Below are 21,927 nucleotides of genomic sequence, written 5' to 3'. Positions count from 1 at the left end.
TGATGCTTCTTTGTTATAATGCACACACAAGATTTTTGAGGAAAAATTCTGTGGCCATTGAATACATTTTTACAAGAAATATTTTTTCCTTGGGCAGGTCTTCCTACCACCCAGATATCTAAAGATACCCAGAAACCCCCTCCTGGGGATAGTGTGCTTTGCCAGACTAATACTGTGAAGATGTTAAATGGTCCAGAAAGCTTCAAACCACTCAAGGTCCCAAATAAGAAAATCCCATTTTCCACTCACACCCACACTATATACCCCAGATACCTAAACATTCTGGTTCCCATGGGATTTTAGTATGGTGTCAACTTTGTACCATCCAAATAAACTATGCAATTATCTGTGTACGCATTCCTCCGGGACACTTAGGAAATCACAAAGCGTTTAATCAACCTTTAGTTGCCATTTAGATCTGACTATAGTTGATTTTATAGAACATTTTGTCTTTATTGTGTGCAGCACAACTCGAGATATTCAGACTGAACACTGGCTGCTGAAGATAAAAATCAGTCTGCTTATATATTTGATGTACTTGTCCATTGCTAACCAGCACCGTATCTTCCACACTGGCCACTAGAACATTTCACAATAAAACATAGCGGGAAAACTTTGTTTTAAAATACCAAGTGTTTTTGTTCAGTTTTATTTTCCTCTCTTTTAGAACCTCTTGCTTTCCCACCAACTCAATAGTACAGTGCATTGGAGGTACAGAATGATACACGATTTTGTGTAATCGAGTTTTTAAATACTGATGGGGTACTGCTGCAAATGAATCATCAATTCTGTTGTTTCTGACAAATATGAAATAGATGAACTTTAATTAATTAAACCAATTACCTTGTTAAAGGGCTAGTGTCAGCAGGGTGGCTCAGCACAGTCCTTTCGCCTTGCAGCCCTGGGTATAAATGCAGCCCAGACAGATGGGATGGAAATCTTAACCTATTACCTGCAATGTCTCTCATGAATCAATCATACAATCCATACAGCACAGGTGGCCATTTGGTCCGTCGTCTCTATGAAAGAGCTATCCAGTTAGTCCACTCCCCTGCTTTTTACCCATAGCACTGCAGAATTAGATTAGTTAGTCACAAACCAGTTAACAATAAGATGCTTCAGTGACTCTAATTTGTTACAGGATTGTCTCCCCATGTTCCTGTATGGCTGTCACTTGTTTTCTTTTTTGATGTGTTTAATTTTTAATGTTACCTTTATTAAACCTAGAGTAAGCAGCAGATGGCAACCAAAGAGCAGCAGGCTCTGGTGCAACAGATGTGAGCCAAACTGGTGTATTGGGGTCCCCTCTACTGGCCCCACACCACCCACCCACCCCATTTCTTGATGTTCCATATGGTACCTTGGCCAGTGCGCCTGCTACTCAACGTATGTGTTCTCCAGTAGTACCAAATAAGTTGCAGTGGGAATGACAAATGAGCATCAGTGATAAGCAGGCCCAAGGTCCAAATCCATGATCATGCAGACATTCCAGCACATTAGTGACTATGCTATTAAGTTCACTTTGCATCAAACAGATGGATTACGAACGAAGACATTTTCAATGGCTTGTGATCACTGCATGTTACTGAGAACGAATAGCCTTCTGACAGATACAACATTGAATTATTAAATACATAAATTACATTTAGCAAACATGAAAAATACATTATTCAGGATTCTGGTAACTATTTCCTTGAATTGGTTTAGTTTCAACCAAGTTAAAAATGTAATAGTGCAATATTATCCTAGAGCAGAACCATCATTATCTGCCATAGTGGGAGATTCACCCACCCTTCCCCTGGTGTACAATGGAATTTGGTGGACAAATAACCGTCCTCGTATTTCAATCTTACTGCAGTTTCCGAGTACACTACAAGTAATAAAAGAAACATTAGGGAAATTTATTCACTCTGAAAAGAGTGGAATAACGAATAAAAGTGGTGCAGTGAGGTGATATCTCACATAAGGTCTTGTCTTACAGAAAATGCTACTGGATAATTAGGAGCACAGATAATGAAAGTTTCACTGTATACATAGATACAATAAACTTGCAGAGATGATACCTCATGAAAGTCAATTTTAGAATGGGAGACTTTGAAGAACAACAACAATAAAATCACATTTAAATTCATAAGATAAAAGAACATTCTGACATGAGTGGGAAACATAAAATTCTGGGTCAATTAGTGAGAGATTTGGTTATATTAAACTTTAAATAAAATACTTTAAAAAAAATTACAGGGAAACCGCTATGACATACAGAAAAGTGATTAACATTGCAGTCAAACAGAAAACTCGAATTCTACACCAAGGGTGCATGTTGTGTGAGTAGCCACTGGTCACGTCGAATTTGTGTGGACTGACTGAATTGACTATGTGAAGACAAGAGACCCTCTCAATTCTATTTCAAGAAATATGATCCTGGCCCATAATATCCTTTATGGACACTCTTTCTCCTCCCACCTCACACATTCAGAGTTCCACTTCAAAATATTTTGCTGAAGTCTGAAGATAACTGACAATTCATTTGATGTCTGCATTTCTGTATCCAGAGGAAAAGCACCAAGGCAAAGAGACATACATTCAGTGGAGATCACACTCTTCTGTGTCGGGATTCAAAATATAGTTCAACGTAAATATAATAAACCCACAATAGGAGTCTTCTCTGTTCACCATTAGGTTTGTGTATCTGCCTCATATCAGCAGAAATCCTAATGCCACACTTTGTACGTGTCAAAGAACTGAGAGCTCAAAATGCTTTTAAAATTTCAGATGGTGCAGTGCTTTGTCCAAGAAATGATAATTTGCTGGAAGCAAATCTTAGTTCATATTATATATAAAATGATCTGTTTAAAATAAATTTTAAAAAGCTATGTTCCAGTTGCTGCACAAAGAAGCAGAGCTTTCAGTAGATTGATCTGTTCTTCTAGCTGTGGATTCAACGGTGTTCCCAAATCACTGAATACTCGATTGTAGAATACCTCCATATCCGAGTGAACTTCTTCAACGGTGATCTCGTCATGAGTAGTGAGCACTGGAGGAGTGTCAGCTAGAACATATTTTACCCGTTCTGTGATTGAGTGCCTCAGGTGACCTGAAGAAGACATTCAAGAGAGATAAAGGAAGTAATGAGAAAAGATCTTAACCCAGAAAATCAGGATATCAAATCAGTATGTGTGGAGCTGAGAAATAACAAAGGGCAGAAAATATTGGTGGAAATACAGGGCCTCTAATAGTGCTGGACAGAGTATAATTCAGGAAATTAGAGGAGCACATAACAAGCGAAATGCAATCATTTGAGGACTTGGCAAACCAAACTGACAAAAGTCACTTGGAGGATGAGTTCATGGACTGCATGTTGGACAGTTTTCTAGAACAATATGTTGAGGAACCAACCAAGAAACAGGATATTACATTGAATAGTGTGTAATGAGACAGGATTAACTAGTAAATCTTATAGTAAAGGATCCTCTGGGGGAGAGTGATCAAAATATGATAGAATTCATATTAAGTTTGTGATTGATGCGGTTAAGTCAGAAATGAATGCCTTAAAGTTAATTATGGAGGTATGAGAGGCAAGTTGGTGGAGGAAGATCGGGAAAGTAAATTCAAAAGATGCAATGGTAGATAAACAATGGCAAACATTTCAAGAAATAATCATTCTCAATAAATGTACATTCCCTTGAGGAATAAAAACTCCCCTGGAAAAGTGGTACAATCATTGCTAAGTAGAGAAGTTAAGGATAGTATTAAAGAGGCTTACAATGTTGCCAAAAGTGTAATAAGACTGAATATTAGGAATGTTTTAAAATTCAGGAAATGATAAGCAAGAACTGATAAAGAGGGAGAAAGCAGTATATGAGCGTAAACTAGCCAGAAATGTAAAAAAGCAGGTTGTAAGAGCTTTTACAAATATATAGAAAGGAAGAGATTAACAAAAGTAAACATGGGTCCCTTAGAGGAAGAGACAGGAGAAATTATAATAGGGAATGCGGAAATGGTAGAAATGTTAAATATTCTTGAGCCTGTCTTCACAGCAGAAAAATCAAAAAATACCAGAAATAGTGGGGAAACAAGGATCTAACGAGGGTGAGAAACTTAAAGTAGTTAATAATAACAAAGAAAAAGTACTGGAGAAATTAATTGGACTAAAAGCTGATAAATCCCTTGGACCTGATGGCCTAGAACGTAGGTTTTAGAAGAGGTGGTTGCAGGAATAGTGGATGCATTGATTTTGATCTTCCAGAATTTCCTAGTTTCTAAAACAATGTCCATGGATTGGAGGATAGCAAATGTAACCATGCTGTTCAAGAAACAAGGAACATAGAAAATATTCAACTATAGCCAGTTGACCTAACATCAGTAGTAAAGAAAATAAGGACGAGTTAACAGGGCACTTAGAAAATCATAATATGATTAGGCAGAAGGAACACAGTTTTATGAAAGGGAAAACGCGTTTGACAAATCTATTGAGAGTTTTTTGAAAGTGAAACTAGCAGGATGGATAGCGGAACCAGTGGGTGTAGTATAATTAGATTTTCAGAAGGCATTCGATAAGATGCCACAGAAGATTAGGGCTCATGGGATTGATTAGATTAGAGATACAGCACTGAAACAGGCCCTTCGGCCCACCGAGTCTGTGCCGAACATCAACCACCCATTTATACTAATCCTACACTAATCCCATATTCCTACCAAACATCCCCACCTGTCCCTATATTTCCCTGCCACCTACCTACACTAGTGACAATTTATAATGGCCAATTTACCTATCAACCTGCAAGTCTTTTTGGCTTGTGGGAGGAAACCGGAGCACCCGGAGAAAACCCACGCAGACACAGGGAGAACTTGCAAACTCCACACAGGCAGTACCTGGAATCGAACCCGGGTCCCTGGAGCTGTGAGGCTGCGGTGCTAACCACTGCGCCACTGTGCCGCCCTCAAGGCGGATTGAGGATTGGTTAACAACAGAAAAAAGAGCAATTGTTGTAAAACAACAAACACTGTGCAACATATAAAATAATCCTTGTGCTGTTTGTGAACGGCAAATTTACAGTAAGACTGTTACATTCTCATTATTACAGTATTTGGGTAGTTTCTGCTTTGGGTGCAATCAGGAAACTGTGTCCAAAATGTGCTTGAAATTGTGCTGGTTAGGTTAGGTTGCAAGTATTCACCAAAATTATTTGCATACTCACAAACATTAGATATTCCATGAACCAATGCAATCAAGCAGCATAATAGAAGATAATAATTTCTTTCTTTTCCTTTCCAATAATAAGTTTTCCTTTATAGATTAAGATTTTAATCTGGTGCAATTTTATTAATACAGCTGAAAGTGGGTTTAATACCAAAAATAAACATTTTTAATAAGGGTGTTCAGACTTCTGCCGGTGAATAATCTGTTTTAAAATAATTGAAAATGATACTAAACTGTTTAATAACTCAGTTACACTTATCATTACATTACCTTGGTAAATTAAATATATTTGATATGGAAAAATCGTGTAAAATGTGGCTACTAGTGCCTGTGAGCCTATAAGGTATGATGAGTGCAATTTGAAGAGCCTTATTGAACCAGCGCAATTGGTGGAACCTTGCAATTTCGAGCAGGGGGCGTGGTCAGTTTGGTTTTGGTGGGGTGGAGGGGACGGTTGCCTGATACAGGTGAATGGAGTCTTGAACCAGTGTAAAACACAAGTGGTTAAGTGGTTTTGAGACATAACTCACCTCGCTTTAAATTCTCTGATATTCACATTACATAATATTACATTGTATTGTTAGCAGAAACAAGACCATTAAGTCTAACAGTTCCATGCCGGTGGTCATGCTCCACATGGGCCTCTTCCCACTTTTCTTCATCTAACTGCATCAACGTATCCTTCTATGCCTTTCTCCCTCAAGTGTTTATCTAACTTTCCCTTAAAATGACTGTTAGTCATTGCAATTACACCTTGATATAGCGAGTTCTACATTCAAACCACTCTTTGGGTAAAGACGTTTCTCCTGAACCTCCTAGTGGAATTATTAGTGACAATCTTAGAGTCATAGAGAGATACAGCACTGACAGGCCCTTCAGCCCAACGAGTCTGTGCCGACCATCAACCACCCATTTGTACTAATGCTACATTAATCCCATATTCCCTACCACATCCCCACCTTCCCTCAATTCTCCTACCACCTACCTACACTAGGGGCAATTTACAATGGCCAATTTACCTATCAACCTGCAGGTCTTTGGCTGTGGGAGGAAACCGGAGCACCCGGTGGAAACCCACGCGGTAACAGGGAGAACTTGCAAACTCCGCACAGGCAGTACCCAGAATCGAACCCGGGTCGCTGGAGCTGTGAGGGTGCGGTGCTAACCACTGCGCCGCCCATCTTATATTTATGGCCCGAATTCTAGTCTCCTCCACAAGTGGAAACCTCTTCTCTACGTCTACCCTATCAAATCTTTTCATAACCTTAAAGATCTCTACCAGGTCACCCCCTCAGTTTTCATTTTGAACTGGTCTGGCCGATTACACCCAAATTCCAGCACTGGAAACAGACAGCGAAAAAAGTGGAAAATTCATCACCTCGACGGGCATTTTATGCTCTTCCCGCATCAGGTTTGGAGGTAGGGAGAGCATTTAATCGGGCGGAAGGGTGATGGGGGGGGGGGGTGGGGGGGTGCCACCTTCCCACCTTCACCCCAATTAAGTCATGGTGGGAAGGCCCGTGGATGGCCTTCCTGCCCCGCTGCCAACTGAAGCTCTTAAATGGGAAATTAATGCCCAATTGAGGGCCTCATCCTGCCACCTCTGGTGTTAGCCCAGCAGTGGGCGGGCCTGTTGCTATGTGTGGAGCACGCCAAGCAAACCTGTGCAGGTTGCTCACGGCTCGGGTGGGAGGTCCCTCGTTCAAAAGCATTTAATTGCTGATCGAGGGACCATGCATCAGGGAGGGTGGGGGCGCTGAGGGCCAATCCCTGCCCTTGATCTAGACCCCCCCTTATACCCCCTCTCCTGCAACACGACCCCACGATACCCCTCCCACCATGACTCACCTGTGGCCTGGGTCCCTCGACAATCCTGGACCTCCAGTGGGTGCATTACTGGCAGCAGCCAGCACCTCAGTGGTGGTGCTGCTCAGTAAAAGAGTTGCTTGCCTCTGATTGGCTGGCAATTCTCAGCAGGGGGGCTTCTGTTGTCGGGGTCCTTAATCCGGGGGAAGGCTCACCGCTTTCCACTTTCGTGCCTAATTGACATGCAATGTGGTGGGCCTTCCCGAGGTTGCGATGGGGGGCTCTCGCCAGCTTTTCAGCTGGTGGCCGAGAGCCCACTGCCTACATAAAATCCCCCCCTTTTATGTTTGTCCTTTGTATGTCAGCCAAGAGCGACGTCTCAATTCATTCCATCTTCGTTGCTTCCGGAGAATACTTGGCATCAGGTGGCAGGACCGTATCTCCAACACAGAAGTCCTCGAGGCGTTCAACATCCCCAGCTTATACACACTACTGAGTCAGCGGCGCTTGAGATGGCTTCACCATGTGAGCCGCATGCAAGATGGCAGGATCCCCAAAGACATTGTACAGCGAGCTCGCCACTGGTATCAGGCCCATCGGCCGTCCACGTCTCCGCTTTAAAGACGTCTGCAAACGCGACATGAAATCCTGTGACATTGATCACAAGTCGTGGGAGTCAGTTGCCAGCGTTTGCCAGAGCTGGCGGACAGCCATAAAGGCGGGGCTAAAGTGTGGCGAGTCGAAGAGACTTAGCAGTTGGCAGGAAAAAAGACAGAGGCGCAAGGGAAGAGCCAACTGTGGAACAGCCCCGACAATCAAATTTTTCTGCAGCACCTGCGGAAGAGCCTGTCACTCTAGAATTGGCCTTTATAGCCACTCCAGGCGCTGCTCCACACACCACTGACCTCTTCCAGGCGCTTACCCATTGTCTCTCGAGATAAGGAGGCCAAAGTATGTAACATAAACCATTTTACATTTGAAAATGGGCACAAAACCTAAGTGTGAGGTATATAAAAGAGAGATGGAGAAATGTTTAATATATGCAAGTGTGTGTTAAGTGCACAAAATTATATTAAGCCACCATTATCTAAAGTATTACAATAAAGTGCCCTTAAGTACATGGGCTGATTTTCAGAAACAAATCAAAATTTTACTGGCGTGATCATTTCTAGTTTTACATTAGTACACAGGTAATGATCTTGTGTGACCATCAGATGTCACGTTCTCCTGATCTGCCTAATTCCTAACAGACTATAATTCAATAATCTACAGTATTAAGGCTCTTGGATATAACTTCTGGTGCCTTGAGGGAGTTATTTAGTATCAACATCAATAGTAGACAATAAAGTGAAAGTCTCAGAAACAAAAATATTTTCATGACTTACGTTTAGTCACCTCTTGGTAGCTCAGAAGCAGTAAACAGAGAAGGTTGACAAGTTCCTCCCAATGCTGCCATTTGCTTGAACAACGCTCCTGAGAAAATGAATGATGTTGATTATATAACACATGCACTGTAAAGCTACCTCTCACTTGCACACTCTTAAAAGTTTTGTTTAAACCACAGGAACATTAGGAACAGGAATAGGCCATTCAGTCCCTTGGCCCTGCTTTGCCATTCATTTAGATCATGACTGACCTGCATCGCAACTCAATTTACCCACCTTTACTCCAGAATCCCCTGGTACCCATAACTAACAAAAATCTATCGATTTCAGTCTTGAAAGCTCCAATTGTTCGAGCATCTGCATCTTTTTGGGGGAACAGAGTTCCAGATTTCTACTAACCTTTGCGTGAAAAGCTCGTTCTTGAATGATCAAGCTCTAATTTTCGGATGATGTCCCCTTGTTCTTGATTTCACCACCAGAAGAAATGGTTTCTCCATACCTATCTTATCAAACCTAACATATTGAACACCTTGATCAGATCATCCCTCAATCTTCAATACTCCAGAGAATACAAACTAAGTTTAAACAATTTATCTCCATAATTTAATCCTTTTAGGCCCTGTATCAATTCCAGTTAATCTGCGGTGCACCCTCTCCAAAACTCATACATCCTTCTTGAGGTGCGTTGTCCAAAACTGATGCAGTGCTCCAGATGGGGTCACAAAGGCTCCACAACTGAAGCATCACTTCCTCCACTTTGCATTCCAGCCCCCTTAAGATAAAGGTCAACATTCAATTAGACTTTTTGATTGATTTTTGTATGTCTACTGACTTTTAATGATTTGTTTACTTGGACTCCCAAATCTCTTTACACCACTACACAGTTCTTATAGTTTCTCACCATTTAGAAAATATTCCAATTTATTTTTCAAAGGTCTAAAGTAGATGACCTCACATTTACCTACATTAAACTCCATTTGCCATAGTTGTGCCAACTCATTATTCTGTCTGTGCCACTTTGCAACTTTCTGCTCCCAAATGCACTACTTACTGTCCCTCCTAATTTAGTGGAGTTAGGCTTTAAGAACAAGCTTTAATTCTGTACCAACTGTTTGTTTATTCCTTTGTCTATTAAAATGGGGAACAGAATACTGTGGGCTGAATTTTATGCCCCCCAAAGAGTGAGAAGGTGGTGGTGGGGGGGGGGGGGGGGGGGAGTGTAAAATGGAGTGGGAGACTCCGGGGGCCTTCCTGACCCTCTCCCACCGCTAGTTAACGCAGGGCGACGGCGGCGAAAAATGGCCCGGTCACCCCATGCCAATCAAGGCCCAGACGTGGCCAGTTTACGGCCAATTAAGGGCCTCCGCCTGCCGTCACGGGGATTTTACCCATGGCCGGTTGGGTGGCCCAGCCCCGAGTAAAGCCGCTTGACAAAAGCAGGCGGCTTTCTGACAGGTTGGTGGTGGGGGGCGGGACCTCATGATCAGGCACCCTGTGCCCCTACCACCCCCAACACATTCCCCGTCCACCCTTGCCTCGCTGGGGTCCGACCGATCACTGCCAGTGAGGCCCCAAAAACTTACCTTCATTCTGGGGCTCCCCAACATCTTCCTTCAGATGGCTCTATTGCAGTCCCAACTATGGCCACCACTCCCAGTGGTGCTGCTGGGGCTAAGAGCTGCCAGCCCGCTGATCGACCAGCAGATCCATTAGGCGGGACTTCCTGCCTCAATGAAGTGGAAGTCCCGCCTCAGACCAATTAAAGGCCCGGGGGCTGTAAAATGCGAGCCGGATCCCCAGGCCAGGCGGAGGCAGATTTGCTACCGACTTTTCAGTTGGTGGACGGCTCCCGTCTGCCGAGGGTAAAATTCAACCCTGTATCTTCAAATTGAAACAATTTAAAAAAAACTTCTCTACAGTTTTCAATTCTAAAAACGTATACATTACTAGAAATTTGTATCAAATACATAATTTGCTGTTTATAAATTATATACAGAATAAAATTCTAACATGTTAAAGTATAAAATTATAACATGTTGAGCCTAAAGCAGATTAAGTAAACACACGGTAGTCAAGTGAAGAAAGTAAGTGTACTTACATCAGTTTCTAAGGGAAATTTAGCATATTTAAGAAAATGTAGCACTTTTCCCAATGACATGGGCAGGGTATTTTGTTTCTTGGTGCAATGGTGGAAGAGAAATTCTAGTAACTTGCAGCGCAGGAGTTGACTCTCCATACTTCTTAACACTGTTAATCTTGAAAGTTGTAGGGGAAAATGAAATGTTTTAGAAATCAACAGTGTGCATAATTTCAATGCATGAATTAGTTAGTAAGTTTCTCATCTCACCTCTGTGATCTTTTCGAAATGTACAGAAAGTGCTGAAATATTGCTTCTGCAATTTTGTTTGAGCTACACATTGGGGATCGGTCCACTTCTACAGCCAAGGTCAGCATCTTCTGAAGGAGACAAATAACTCTGGAGAACAAAGCAGTGCAAGTGACAAATATTCATTAGTTTTATACAGTAAACAGGGCCGTGGGACAACTGAAATTCTTTCCTTAACATCTCTCAATGATGACATCCCCAGTACTGAAATAACACACAGTGCTGTCTTCCTTCAATGCATCATTTCAGAAGACAGGATGCCCATTAAAGTGGTTTTGAATGCATAATCAATTAACGTTTAATATATTTTTAAATTCCAAAAATATCGTTATATTAAATGGATCCTAAACAGTTAAACGTAAGGTACAACATCAAATGAATAGGGATCATTAAATGACTCAAACATTGTGCCTACTTGTCAATTAGGATCTCACTGTAAGTTAAATTACATATTAGCACATCATATGCACGTGACAGGTGATAAGTTACTATTCATTTCAAACATGGGAATCAGATGTAAAAGCACATTAGCCAGGCATTACATACCAATCTTGACTTTTCCATGCATATTATCCAGAATTTGCATTAAAGTGGGCCAGAATACCAACAATATAAACCTGAATGGATTTTCAGACTTGGTGCTTTTAACAGATACGACTGAACAACTGTGCCAAATCGCAATCACAGACACTGTAATGTCTTTGAAAGCTTTCAGTTTCTCAGTACAGAGAAACTCAAAAATGAAACACCATCCTTTATATTGACCAGACATAACTTGTGAATAGAATGGTACATTATACACACACACAAACACATAGAACTATATGCTCATCAGCGTGAATATCACCAATATATACTATGTATCTGCTGCCACAAAAATTAATGTGCAATTTCTTTTTTGGTAATTTACCTTGGATTCCTGGAGTCCGCTACCTGAGGACTATCAGATGATGATGGCATGGGACCATTTTTCTGCTGAATATCTTCAGAGTCCTTGGAGATGGCATCAATAAGCCACTTGATGACACTTCTGTAACAGAAAATAATTACATAAAACCATAAGAAATATGAGCATGAGTAGACCACACAGCCACTCAAACCTTCTCAGTCATTCAATAAGGTCATGCCTGAACTCTACTTCCCCACCCCTATCCTATAACCTTTGATTCCCTTAATGCCCAAGTATCTATCAATCTCAGCCTTGAACATGCGCAACGAGAGATCATTCACAGCCATCTGGGGTAGAGAATTCTAAAGATTCACAACCCTCAGTGAAGAAATTGCTCATCTCAGTCCTAAACAGCTGGCCCCTAATCCTGAGACTATGACCCTGCCTCACTGTAGACCCTCCAGCCATGGGAAACAGCCTCTCAGGATCTACCCTGATAAGCTCTAAAAATGTTATACATTTTAATGAGATCACCTCCCAAGAATATAGGCCCATTTTACTCAATCTCTCCACATAGTACAGCCCTCTCATCCCAGGAATCAATTTAGTGAACCTCTGTTATAGCCCCTCTAAGGCAAGCAAGTCCTTAAGTAAAGAGATCAAAACTGTACACAGTACTCTGGTACGATCTCACCAAAGCCCAATATAATTGCAGCAAGACTTCTAAAAAGGCTAACATACCTTTTGCCTTCCTAATTGCTTACTGTACCTGCATGTTAGCTTTCTGTGGACAAGGACTCCCAAATCCCTTTGATCGTCAACATTTATTAGTTTTTCACCTTTTAAAAAAATATTTGCTTTTCCATTCTTCCTACCAAAGTGCATAATTTCATATTTCCCCACAATATACTGCATCTGCTACCTTCCCCCCCCCCAGTCACTTAACCGATCCGTATCCCTTAACAGCCTCTTTATGTCCTCCTCACAACCTACTTTCTCACCTAGCTCTGTATTGACAGCAAACTTGAACATATTACACTTGACACAGAGGACCCAATAATGATCATTGTGACACTCCACTAGTTATACCCTGTCATCCTGAAAATGACCTGCTTGTTTTCTGTCCGTTAACCAATCCTGAATCCATGCTAATCTATTACCTCAATTCCATGAGTCATAATCTTGTGTAACAACCCATTGTGTAGCACCTTAATATATGCCTTCTGAAAATCCAAATATAACACATTCACTGGTTTCCCCTTTATCTACCCCACTAGTTACACACTAAAAAACAGATTTGTCAAACACAATTTCCCTTTCATTAAACCGTGTTGACTCTGCCTAATCATATTGTGATTTTCCAAGTGCCCTGTTACCATGTCCTTAACAATAGATTCTAGTCTTTTCCCTATTACTGATGCCAGGCTAACTGCCTATACTTTTGTTTCCTCTCGCTCTCCTTTCTTAAACAGTTATCACAGTTGCCACCTTCCAATCCATAGAAACTGTTCTAGAAGCTAGGGAATTCTGGAAGATCAAAACCAGTACATCCACTATCTCGACAGTCACCTACCTCTTTTAAAACCCTAGGATTAAGGCTATTGGGTCCAGGGGACTTGTCAGTTTTTAGTCCCATTAATTCTCCAGTACTTTTTCTTTACTGGCATTAATTACTTTAAGTTCCTCACTCTCATTAAACCCTTGGTTCCCTACACTTTCCAATATGTTCTTTGTGTCTTCTGCTGTTAAGACAGACACAAAATAATTATCATTGCCATTTCCTTATTCTATGTTATAATTTCTCCTGTCTCTGCCTCTAAGGGACTCCCATTCACTTTCACTAATCTCTTTTTATATACTTGTAAAAGCTCTTACAATCTGTTTTTAGATTTCTTGATGGTTTACTCTTGTATTCTATTTTCTCCCCTTTATTAGTTTCTTGGTCATTCTTTGCTGATTTTTAAAATCCTCGCAATCCTCAGGCTTACTATATTTTTGGCAACAATGTAAGCCTCTTTCTTTAATCTAATACAATCTTTAACTTCTCTAGTTAGCCATGGTTGTACCACTTTTCCAATTGAGTTCTTATTCCTCAAGGGAATGCGTATTTATTGAGAATTATGAATTTATTTCTTTAAAAGTTTATCATTGCTTATCTACCATTATAACCTTCAATCTAATTTCCCAAAGTACCTCAAGCTTTCTAGCTAACTCTTCCTCCTTGAAAGAATAACCTAAAGGGGAAAGATGAAGTAAGTAAGTTGTGATAGTAGTGGGAGAAATTTGAGGTGATATTCGTGTTAGTGTCTAATAGTTCTGTTAATGGATGTTAAATACCTAGTAGTTGAAGGTACTAGGGTGAACAGGTGTTGATTAGCTAACTGTACTCAGATGTATATATAAAGAGCCAGCCAGCACTGGCTGGGTTTTGTTGGGAGTGGAGAAGTAAACAGTCTCTACCAAAGCATCCTAGTCTCAGTGCCTTCTTCACAAATAGGCTTGGAAGTTTCTCTCATTGGTAGCACAGAATGAGAATGGTTGCCTGAAATTGAAGATTGGAGACTAAGATTTGTTTTCAGACAGGAAATTAGAATTGGAGTTTTTTTTTAGAAGGCTGTAATTGGAAGTTCTTTTTGAAGAAAGGTGACTGAAACCATGTGTAAGTTGTCGGGATATGATTTGTCACTGCTGTTTTATGAAGCTGTACTTTACAATCAATGGAAGAATGAAGTTGATCTATGGACAAGGATTACGTCTTAACCAAAAATGAAGCAAGAAATAGCCCTTGCACTTTCATTCTCGCCAGAAGCAAGATCAGGGGCAAAGTGTTCTCTGAGTAGAGTCTTGTCATTTGGATAATGAGGAAGGTTTGGACAATCTCATAAAATTTATATGAAATATGACTTAGAGTGTCTATAAGGTGTGGTCGGACTTTGATAAATTTAGAAAAATAGATTGTTCTTTCATACAAGAATATATTATGGAATTTAACCAACTATCTGCAAGGTTGCAGCGATTCTATTTGGAAATTCATAAATCAGTACTTGCCTTTAAATTGCTGGATTGTGCTAGGATATTGAACATGGACAGGCTCTTGGTATTAACCGGAGTTAGATTTAAAGAAACAGATATGCTTTTTGATCAATGTCTGATGCCCTGAAAAAAATTTTGGGTAAACATTCTTTTCCAGTTGCTTTCAAGGCGCAAATGGGCTCTTCAGTGGTGTCATCGAAGGTGGAGGATACAATGCTAGCAGTAAAGCCTGGCTACCCGACCAAACCCGACTACATATGTCGGGTTCGGATCGGGTCAGGTCTGTATTCTGCGTCCAGCATTTGGGCTCAGGTTGGGTCCGGCTGAACAGTACTGTTGTGTTTCGTATTGTTGTCGTTTTAATCTATGATTTTTTTCTGTTTCATTAATACATTCGTTATTTTCGAGTCGGGTCGGGCATTTAAAAAAATTAAAGGACTCGGGGCCCGGGTTGGCTGTTGTCGAGTCGGGCCCAGGTTGGGTTTTAATTTTAGACCTAAGCCAGGTTTTAGCTAGCAGCATTTCGAGGCCGTTCAAATATGGGGCCCAAACACCAGTACAAAAGGAGAATCACAAACAAAACAAATGAGGATAAGAGACCCTTTTGGCAGCTATAAGAGACGGCAGTAATTGGGCAATTATGGCAAAAGGATGAACCCCAGGAATAACCAAGGGGTGGTCAACAGGTGTTTCCGATGTGACTCAAAGTATCCCTATGTGTTGAATTGTCCAAAAAGGAATAACAGGGTTTTTGAGATGACACATGACGTGGAAGATTCGGAAGGCGAAGATGACGCTACTGATCAATCAGAAGGAGTTGTACTGGTCACTGGAAGCTTCAGTCTCGTAACGAGTGTCTTAGTCGCAGATTTGTTCAATCGCGCGGTACTAGACAGTGGGTGTACGTCCACGGTATGTGGAGTCGACTGGTTAAGGTGTTACATGGATTCTTTAAATAAGGAAGACTGAAGTAAGGTAAAAGAATATGACAGTTCTGTCGGTTTCAGGTTTGGGGATGACAACACATTGAAATCACTAAAAATAGTGGTAATTCCATTTAAAATAGCAGGGTGTTATGACCAAGGTGGGAGAAATGCATTGTTAATTCAGTCCCACGTCTCCACGGGTCACAGCATATCAATAAATTTTCCCACCTACCGAAGAATAGCCAATTAGATACTTTATTTGTCCCCCAGAATAAAGCACATCAACCAGGTTTCTTTAAACAATAACATTAACTACTTATTAGAAAAAAAAATAAGTCTTAACCACTAATGAGAAACCGATATATAAAAAAAAACTCCCTAGCCCTCATGCGCACACACATACATTAAAAAAAAAACCTGGTTAACCGGGAAAAAAAAGGATTTTGGTTTACAGCAGTTTCATAGGAATAAAAGGAATAATTAACTCAGTTTGTCTCGTTCTAGCAGGACATTCTTCGGTTGGGTGAGGGGTCTCAGAGTCGAATAGTTGGATGCCACTCAAAGTCTGTCCAGGTGAGTTTGAACAATCTGTGATGGGTAGGCATTCAAGGCAATTTGACTACAGTGGGCATCACATGTCTTTCAGCAGGAGTGTAGCAACAGGTCTGCTTGGGACTCATAGTAGCACTATATCAGCAAAAGCTTTCTTCAGGTTCCAGGATTTCCCAAAACACAGGAGGCAACATAAATCACATTGGATGCAGAAATTCTTCAGACAGGAGGCAATAGGAATCTGCCACCTTTCAAATACAGGATTTCTTTTCAAGAGATGTAAGCCTCCTTTATAGACAGAGGTCTTTTTCTGGGTTTTCCACTTTGATCTCCAGGCAGGTCAAAAACCAAATTTCAAATGCCTGCTCTTTGCCCAACTCACTGGTTTTTAAAAGGGTCCAAAGTGAAAGCAAACCTTCCTGAGCCAATCACATGACCAGACAGAGTCTCCCCTGTTATTCAAAGTGTTGCTCTGAGGAGGTCAAAACCCCTGGCTGACTTCCTTGAAACTGCTTGCTTTCCTAATTCTTGTATTCAAAGTCAACATCCAAAAATTACAGTTATTGGCAGGTGTCAATGTCCACTGAAAATCCTCTTTCAGTTTTTTAATACACACAGAATTCTAAGTTTTATTAATACAAAAATAAAACCCTTGTAACAAAGGGTAAACCATTTTATTATAAGGATGTAGTATTCAGTGAAATACCTTTGCTGTTAAGTAAACCGTCTATGTAAGAGGCTCAGATGAAATTGGATATAGAACATGATAAGGCGATTGTCTTTGGGAAATCTGTAGTTTTGCAGTTTACACAGTCGGGACATTATTGTATTCCTTTAGCGAGACCTAACATCTTTAAGCAGGATGTCAAAGAGGTATTAATGACATCCAGGGGTAGGGATTTAAAGTTAGAAAAGGCAAATTATTTCAAAGCTACATTGACAGTTTGCACATCCATCGTCATAGGTTGAAGATTCTGTTAAAAGATGCAGGGGTAATAGATGATGACGACACTAAACTTATCGAGGATATCAGTGAGAAATGTGATATCTGTAAAAAAAAAAATACAAAGGGCGCCATCGCGACTCGTAGTGAGTCTCCCATTAGCAAGAGATTTTAACGAAAGTACAGTGATGGACTTGAAGGTATGGGGTAAAGACAAAAACATTTTTCTTCTACATTTTATAGATATAGCGACTAGATTCAGAATGTTAATGGAAATATATAGTAAAGACAAAAAGGTAATCGTGAACCAGATACTGGAAAGGTGAATAGGAACGGGGCTGGGAGCATTGGCTAGATTTCTAATTGACAATGAAGGAGAATTTGCCATTGATGAGTTCAGGAGTGTGAAAATATGAATATTGTAGCAATGCACACGGCAACAGAAAGTCCTTTTAGTAATGGGATTTGTGAGAGAAATCACACCGTGATTGACTAAATACTCCGAAAATTTTTAGCCGACCAATCAAATTGTAAATTGACGACTGCTCTGGTGTGGGCAATACATGCAAAAACATGCTTCAAGTGGTTGGGGGCTACAGCCCCTATCAATTAGTTTATGGCAGCAATCTGAAAATTCTTTGGTAATATGGGACCATCCCCCAGCTTTAGAGGGGACTACAATTAGTTCAATTTTTGCAGAACATATGAATGCCATGCATGCATTTATTAAAGTGGAGGTTTCAGAAAAAATCAGGAGGGCTTTGAGGTATTGGATCAGGCCATCAGAAAAGAATTTTAATACGGGGGACATGGCGTATTACAAAAGATAAGGGCAGAAAGAATGGAGAGGCCCAGCAAAAGTTGTAGGCACTGATGGCAAAATGGTAATTTTGAAACCAAACCGTTAAAGTACATTCCTTGCAGCTTATTGGCACTTATTATACATTAACAGAATCTGAACAAATGACGGACACTGATGATGCACTGTGTACTTCGCAATCACATATGTCGGAGCTTTTACGAGCAACAGATTGTGGCAGATAATGGGCTAACTGAGAGTGGACCAAGTAATAGTGAAGATCAAGATCAGGCCATTTATCCCAAAGGTCAACTACCAAACGTTGGGACTAGAGTGACTGTCATGAAGAACCCCACCTGCCAAGAATGAGGCATATTAATTTCATCATACGAACATTAATTTTTAAACTGTTGCTGGAGTGAAGAAATTACTTGTTTAACAGGAGAGCACCAGCTACTTGCCTGGAAGAACATTTGTATACTAAGAGACAGTGCTTGGAGAGACAAAGAACTACTCCCTGGTCCAATTAACCCAAATGGATTTTGATCACCAGCCATTGAAGGTGTGAGGAAGCTCGCATTCCAGGGTCAGCTGAGATGATAGAATCCACAAACGCAGAGTGGTTAAACCAGCTGGTCACATGACTAACCAGCTGGTCCAGGCTTTTTGAATTAGACACAGGACAGTTTGAATTTAGACTGCAGTTTGCAACTGAACCTGGAACAAGACAGCCTCTCTCCTGGCTGGCTGTCTCTCTCGCTTTCTCACAAGCCTCCGGACCCACTGAAAACAAGTAAACTTCAAGAGAGAAAAGACTCCTACATCGAAACAAGTTAAAGTGTGTCCTGGGCCCCAACGAACAGCCTACCTACCGGCAACCAAAGACTCAACATCAAACTCAAAGGACTGTAACTACCAGATATTGCCTCAAACTTTGCCCCTTTATTTCTTCTATTTTTTCTGTCTCTATCTGCGTTTGAGTTTATCATGTATGCATGCTGGCGTGGTCGCGTCGCATATTCGTAGTCATTAACTGAATTAGAGTTTAAGATTAATAAACTTCCACCTTTCTTATTAAATCTAAGAAAACCTGTCTGATTTCTTTGTCTTACAATTGGAAGGCAGTGAACAAGGATTCACTGAGGGGGGGAACTAAAAACATGGTGTTTTAAAATTAAACCCTGTTACAGTTAAACCAGACAAAGGCTGAGAGGGAACCCTACACTCCTTCTCACCTGGTCGTAACAGTGACGTATATGCCAGAAGGTGACAGTGAATGGAGGGAAGCTACCATTATAGGAAGGGCAGGAAAGGCTACAGGGAAATGCAAACATTGGCTGAATGTGTAATACAAGGGACAGGATATCAGACCTATGGATCGGAAAAAGGAAGTAAAATTGAGAAGGCCAGAAAATGTAGTGTACGTTCAGTCAGTGGGCCTGAAGATGATCATAGTCCAAGGAAAAGGTCACGAACTTGTAAAAGGAAGTCTGGTCGTAGGAGGGACAGGTCGAGTAGTAGCAGTCCAGAAAGGATAGGAAATCTAGTAAGGGACGTTGTTCACAAGAGCAAGGACCAGTCAACAGGCGAGGAGCGCCACAAGACGTAGGAGCCCTTACAATACAGAAGTTCTAGTTGCTACTAACAAGTTAGATGGTAAGTTGGTGAAGGATGCATAACAAAAAAAGCTTGACAGTTGGAGAGAGTTTGGCATACACATGGAGGTGCCAGATAAAGGACAACCAGCATTGTCCCATAGATGTATTTGTACAGTGAAAGTCCTTCCCGATGGTACATATAAAGCTAAGGCCAGACTTGTAGCTTGGAGACTTGAGGAACAACTAGGCAACCAAGAAGTTAGAGTAGACTCCCCAACAGCAGGAAAAGCAAGTCTGAGGATTTTCCTAGCCCTTTTAGTGACAAACTCATGAGAATGTAAGTCCATTGACATCAAAGCAGCATTTTTGCAAGGGGAGAAATTTCAAAGGGAGGTATTTTTAAAGCCACCAAAAGAAGTTGGAGATATAGAGGGGAAATTATAGAAGCTAAACAAATGTGTTTATGGGCTAAACAATGCATCCAGGGTGTGGTATTTTTCAGTTCGGTCCATCCTTCTAAAAGATGGTTGTATTCAGCTAAAAGCAGACAATGTTTTATTGGTACTATGAAGAAAAACTAGGATGCATGTGCTTCATGTACAGACGGTTTTCTGTGGGGATGATCTGCGGCATTTGAGAAATTTGTGGTAGATAAAGTTCTACAAGAATTTAAAATTGGAAGTCAGGCTTCCGGAGCTTTTCAATATATAGGGTTGAATATTAGGCAGACTAAGTTGGGGGTAATCCCAAATCAACAATCTTATCTAGAGAATGTTAATAGGATCCCAATAAATTGGGCCAGATCCTTACAAAAGGAAGACTCTGCAACCAAGGAAGAAGTAGACCAGTTAAGGAGCTTAATCGGGCAATTAAACTGGTTGTGCACACAAACTAGGCCAGATGCTTGCTATCTCTTGGCATTTCTTCGTGGGCGAAGATTTTGGGAAGGCTATACTCATCGGTTGCAGCCCCACTGGTAGTTAGTCAGGCCTATCCGTGACCGACAGATTCTCCCACAGTGGGTACAAGTGAAAGTGTCGTTGCTGCTGGGGGCAATTGGATCTATCCTTCTCCTCCTCTTCTCTTTCCTGCTGGTTCTTTGCTCAGTCTCAAAGGTGTCCGTAGCCATCCAAATGTAGCATCTCCAGGCATCAATATCTATGACCTGTACTTTCCGCTGGTGACGGTCGATGTAGCACACAACAATGGGACTTCTTCAGGGAGTCCTTGAAACGTTTACATGGGGCCACTCTGTTCCATTTACCAGTGGTCAGCTCTCCATACAACACAATCGTTGGGCAGGCAACTGTCGTCCATCCGGGAAACGTGACCCGCCCAATGTTGGCTTTGCAGAAGGATGGCCTCGATGCTGGTGATGTTGGATGTTTCCAGGACTTAAATGTTTGCGGTCCTGCCAGCAGATCTTGAGGATGCTGCAGAAGCAGCGCTGATGAAAGCGCTCTAGAAGGCTTACATGACGGCAGTATAGGACTCATGACTCGGCGCCATACAGAAGGGTAGTGAGGACTACACCTTTGTAAACTTTGAGTTTGGTCTGTGCTCTGAGGCTGTGGTTGCACCACACTCATTTGTAGAGTCTGCCAAATGTACTGTTTGCTTTTGAGAGCCTATTGTCCACTTCTCAAACAAGATGATGCTCACCAAAGAAGTAAATTGCTTGATGGCATTCAGCTCGGTTCCCTCGACGACAATGCTTGGTGGTCTATATTCTTCTTGGGGTGCAGGCTGATGCAGGACTTCAGTTTTCTTTAAAGTGATTTTTAGTCTGAAGAGTTGTGCTGCCTTGGAAAAATGTGTTGTCATACGTTGCAGGTCTGACTGATTGTGGGCCAGGAGAGCAGTCATCGGCGAAAAGAAGTTCCCGGATGAGTTTTCTTGTGTCTTTGTGTGAGCTTGATGACGCCTAAAGGTTGAAAAGGTCTCCATCAGTCCGGAAGCGTACGTAAACTCCCTCCTTAAGGTCTTCTGTTGCCTGCTGCAGCATCATGCTGAAAAAGATGGTGAATAAGATCAGAGCCCGCACACATCCCTGCTTCACGCCATTGGAGATTTGGAAGGGACTCGAGAGGTCGGTGTTTTCTTTGACTTGTCCGTACTGATTTTCATGAAACTGCTTCACCATGGCCAGGAACCTGGGTGGGCATCCATGTTTTACAAGGATTTTCCAAAGACCACCTCTGCTCACAGTGTCAAATGCCTTGGTGAAGTGTACGAAATATGTATTAATTATATTAAAAATGATGTATTAGAATTCAGCACCATGCCGAAACATGCTACTGTTGGGGATGTGCTGAAAACAAATGAGACATTCAAGAAATTGAGTTTAGACAAATATACACTCAAGTTTCCAGCACTGAGTGACCCAGAAAAAATGGATTTAGTAATTTTT

General features: G+C 41.3%; 1 protein-coding gene across 15 annotated transcripts in view; it reads right to left on the bottom strand.

Annotated features, from left to right (window-relative positions):
- Positions 1–460: 460 nt before the first annotated feature.
- The window catches only part of simc1 (SUMO interacting motifs containing 1), a 146,819-nt gene continuing 125,352 nt past the window's right edge, over positions 461–21,927 (bottom strand). For 13 of the 15 annotated variants that reach the window (XM_068043452.1, XM_068043448.1, XM_068043456.1 and 10 more), the window contains 5 exons: positions 11,688–11,807; positions 10,739–10,867; positions 10,490–10,646; positions 8,392–8,479; positions 461–3,094 (listed from right to left, as the gene is read on the bottom strand). In XM_068043452.1, the coding sequence (XP_067899553.1) occupies positions 2,871–3,094; positions 8,392–8,479; positions 10,490–10,646; positions 10,739–10,867; positions 11,688–11,807 (718 nt within the window). In that variant the 3' untranslated portion in view covers positions 461–2,870. The other 2 variants (XM_068043461.1, XM_068043459.1) reach the window with 2 other exon arrangements.

This window comes from Heterodontus francisci, chromosome 12 (genome assembly GCF_036365525.1).
Source record: "Heterodontus francisci isolate sHetFra1 chromosome 12, sHetFra1.hap1, whole genome shotgun sequence".
Classification (NCBI taxonomy): Eukaryota; Metazoa; Chordata; class Chondrichthyes; order Heterodontiformes; family Heterodontidae; genus Heterodontus; species Heterodontus francisci.
Note: the sequence above shows the minus strand (reverse complement) of the source record. Positions and strands in the feature narration are given on the sequence as shown.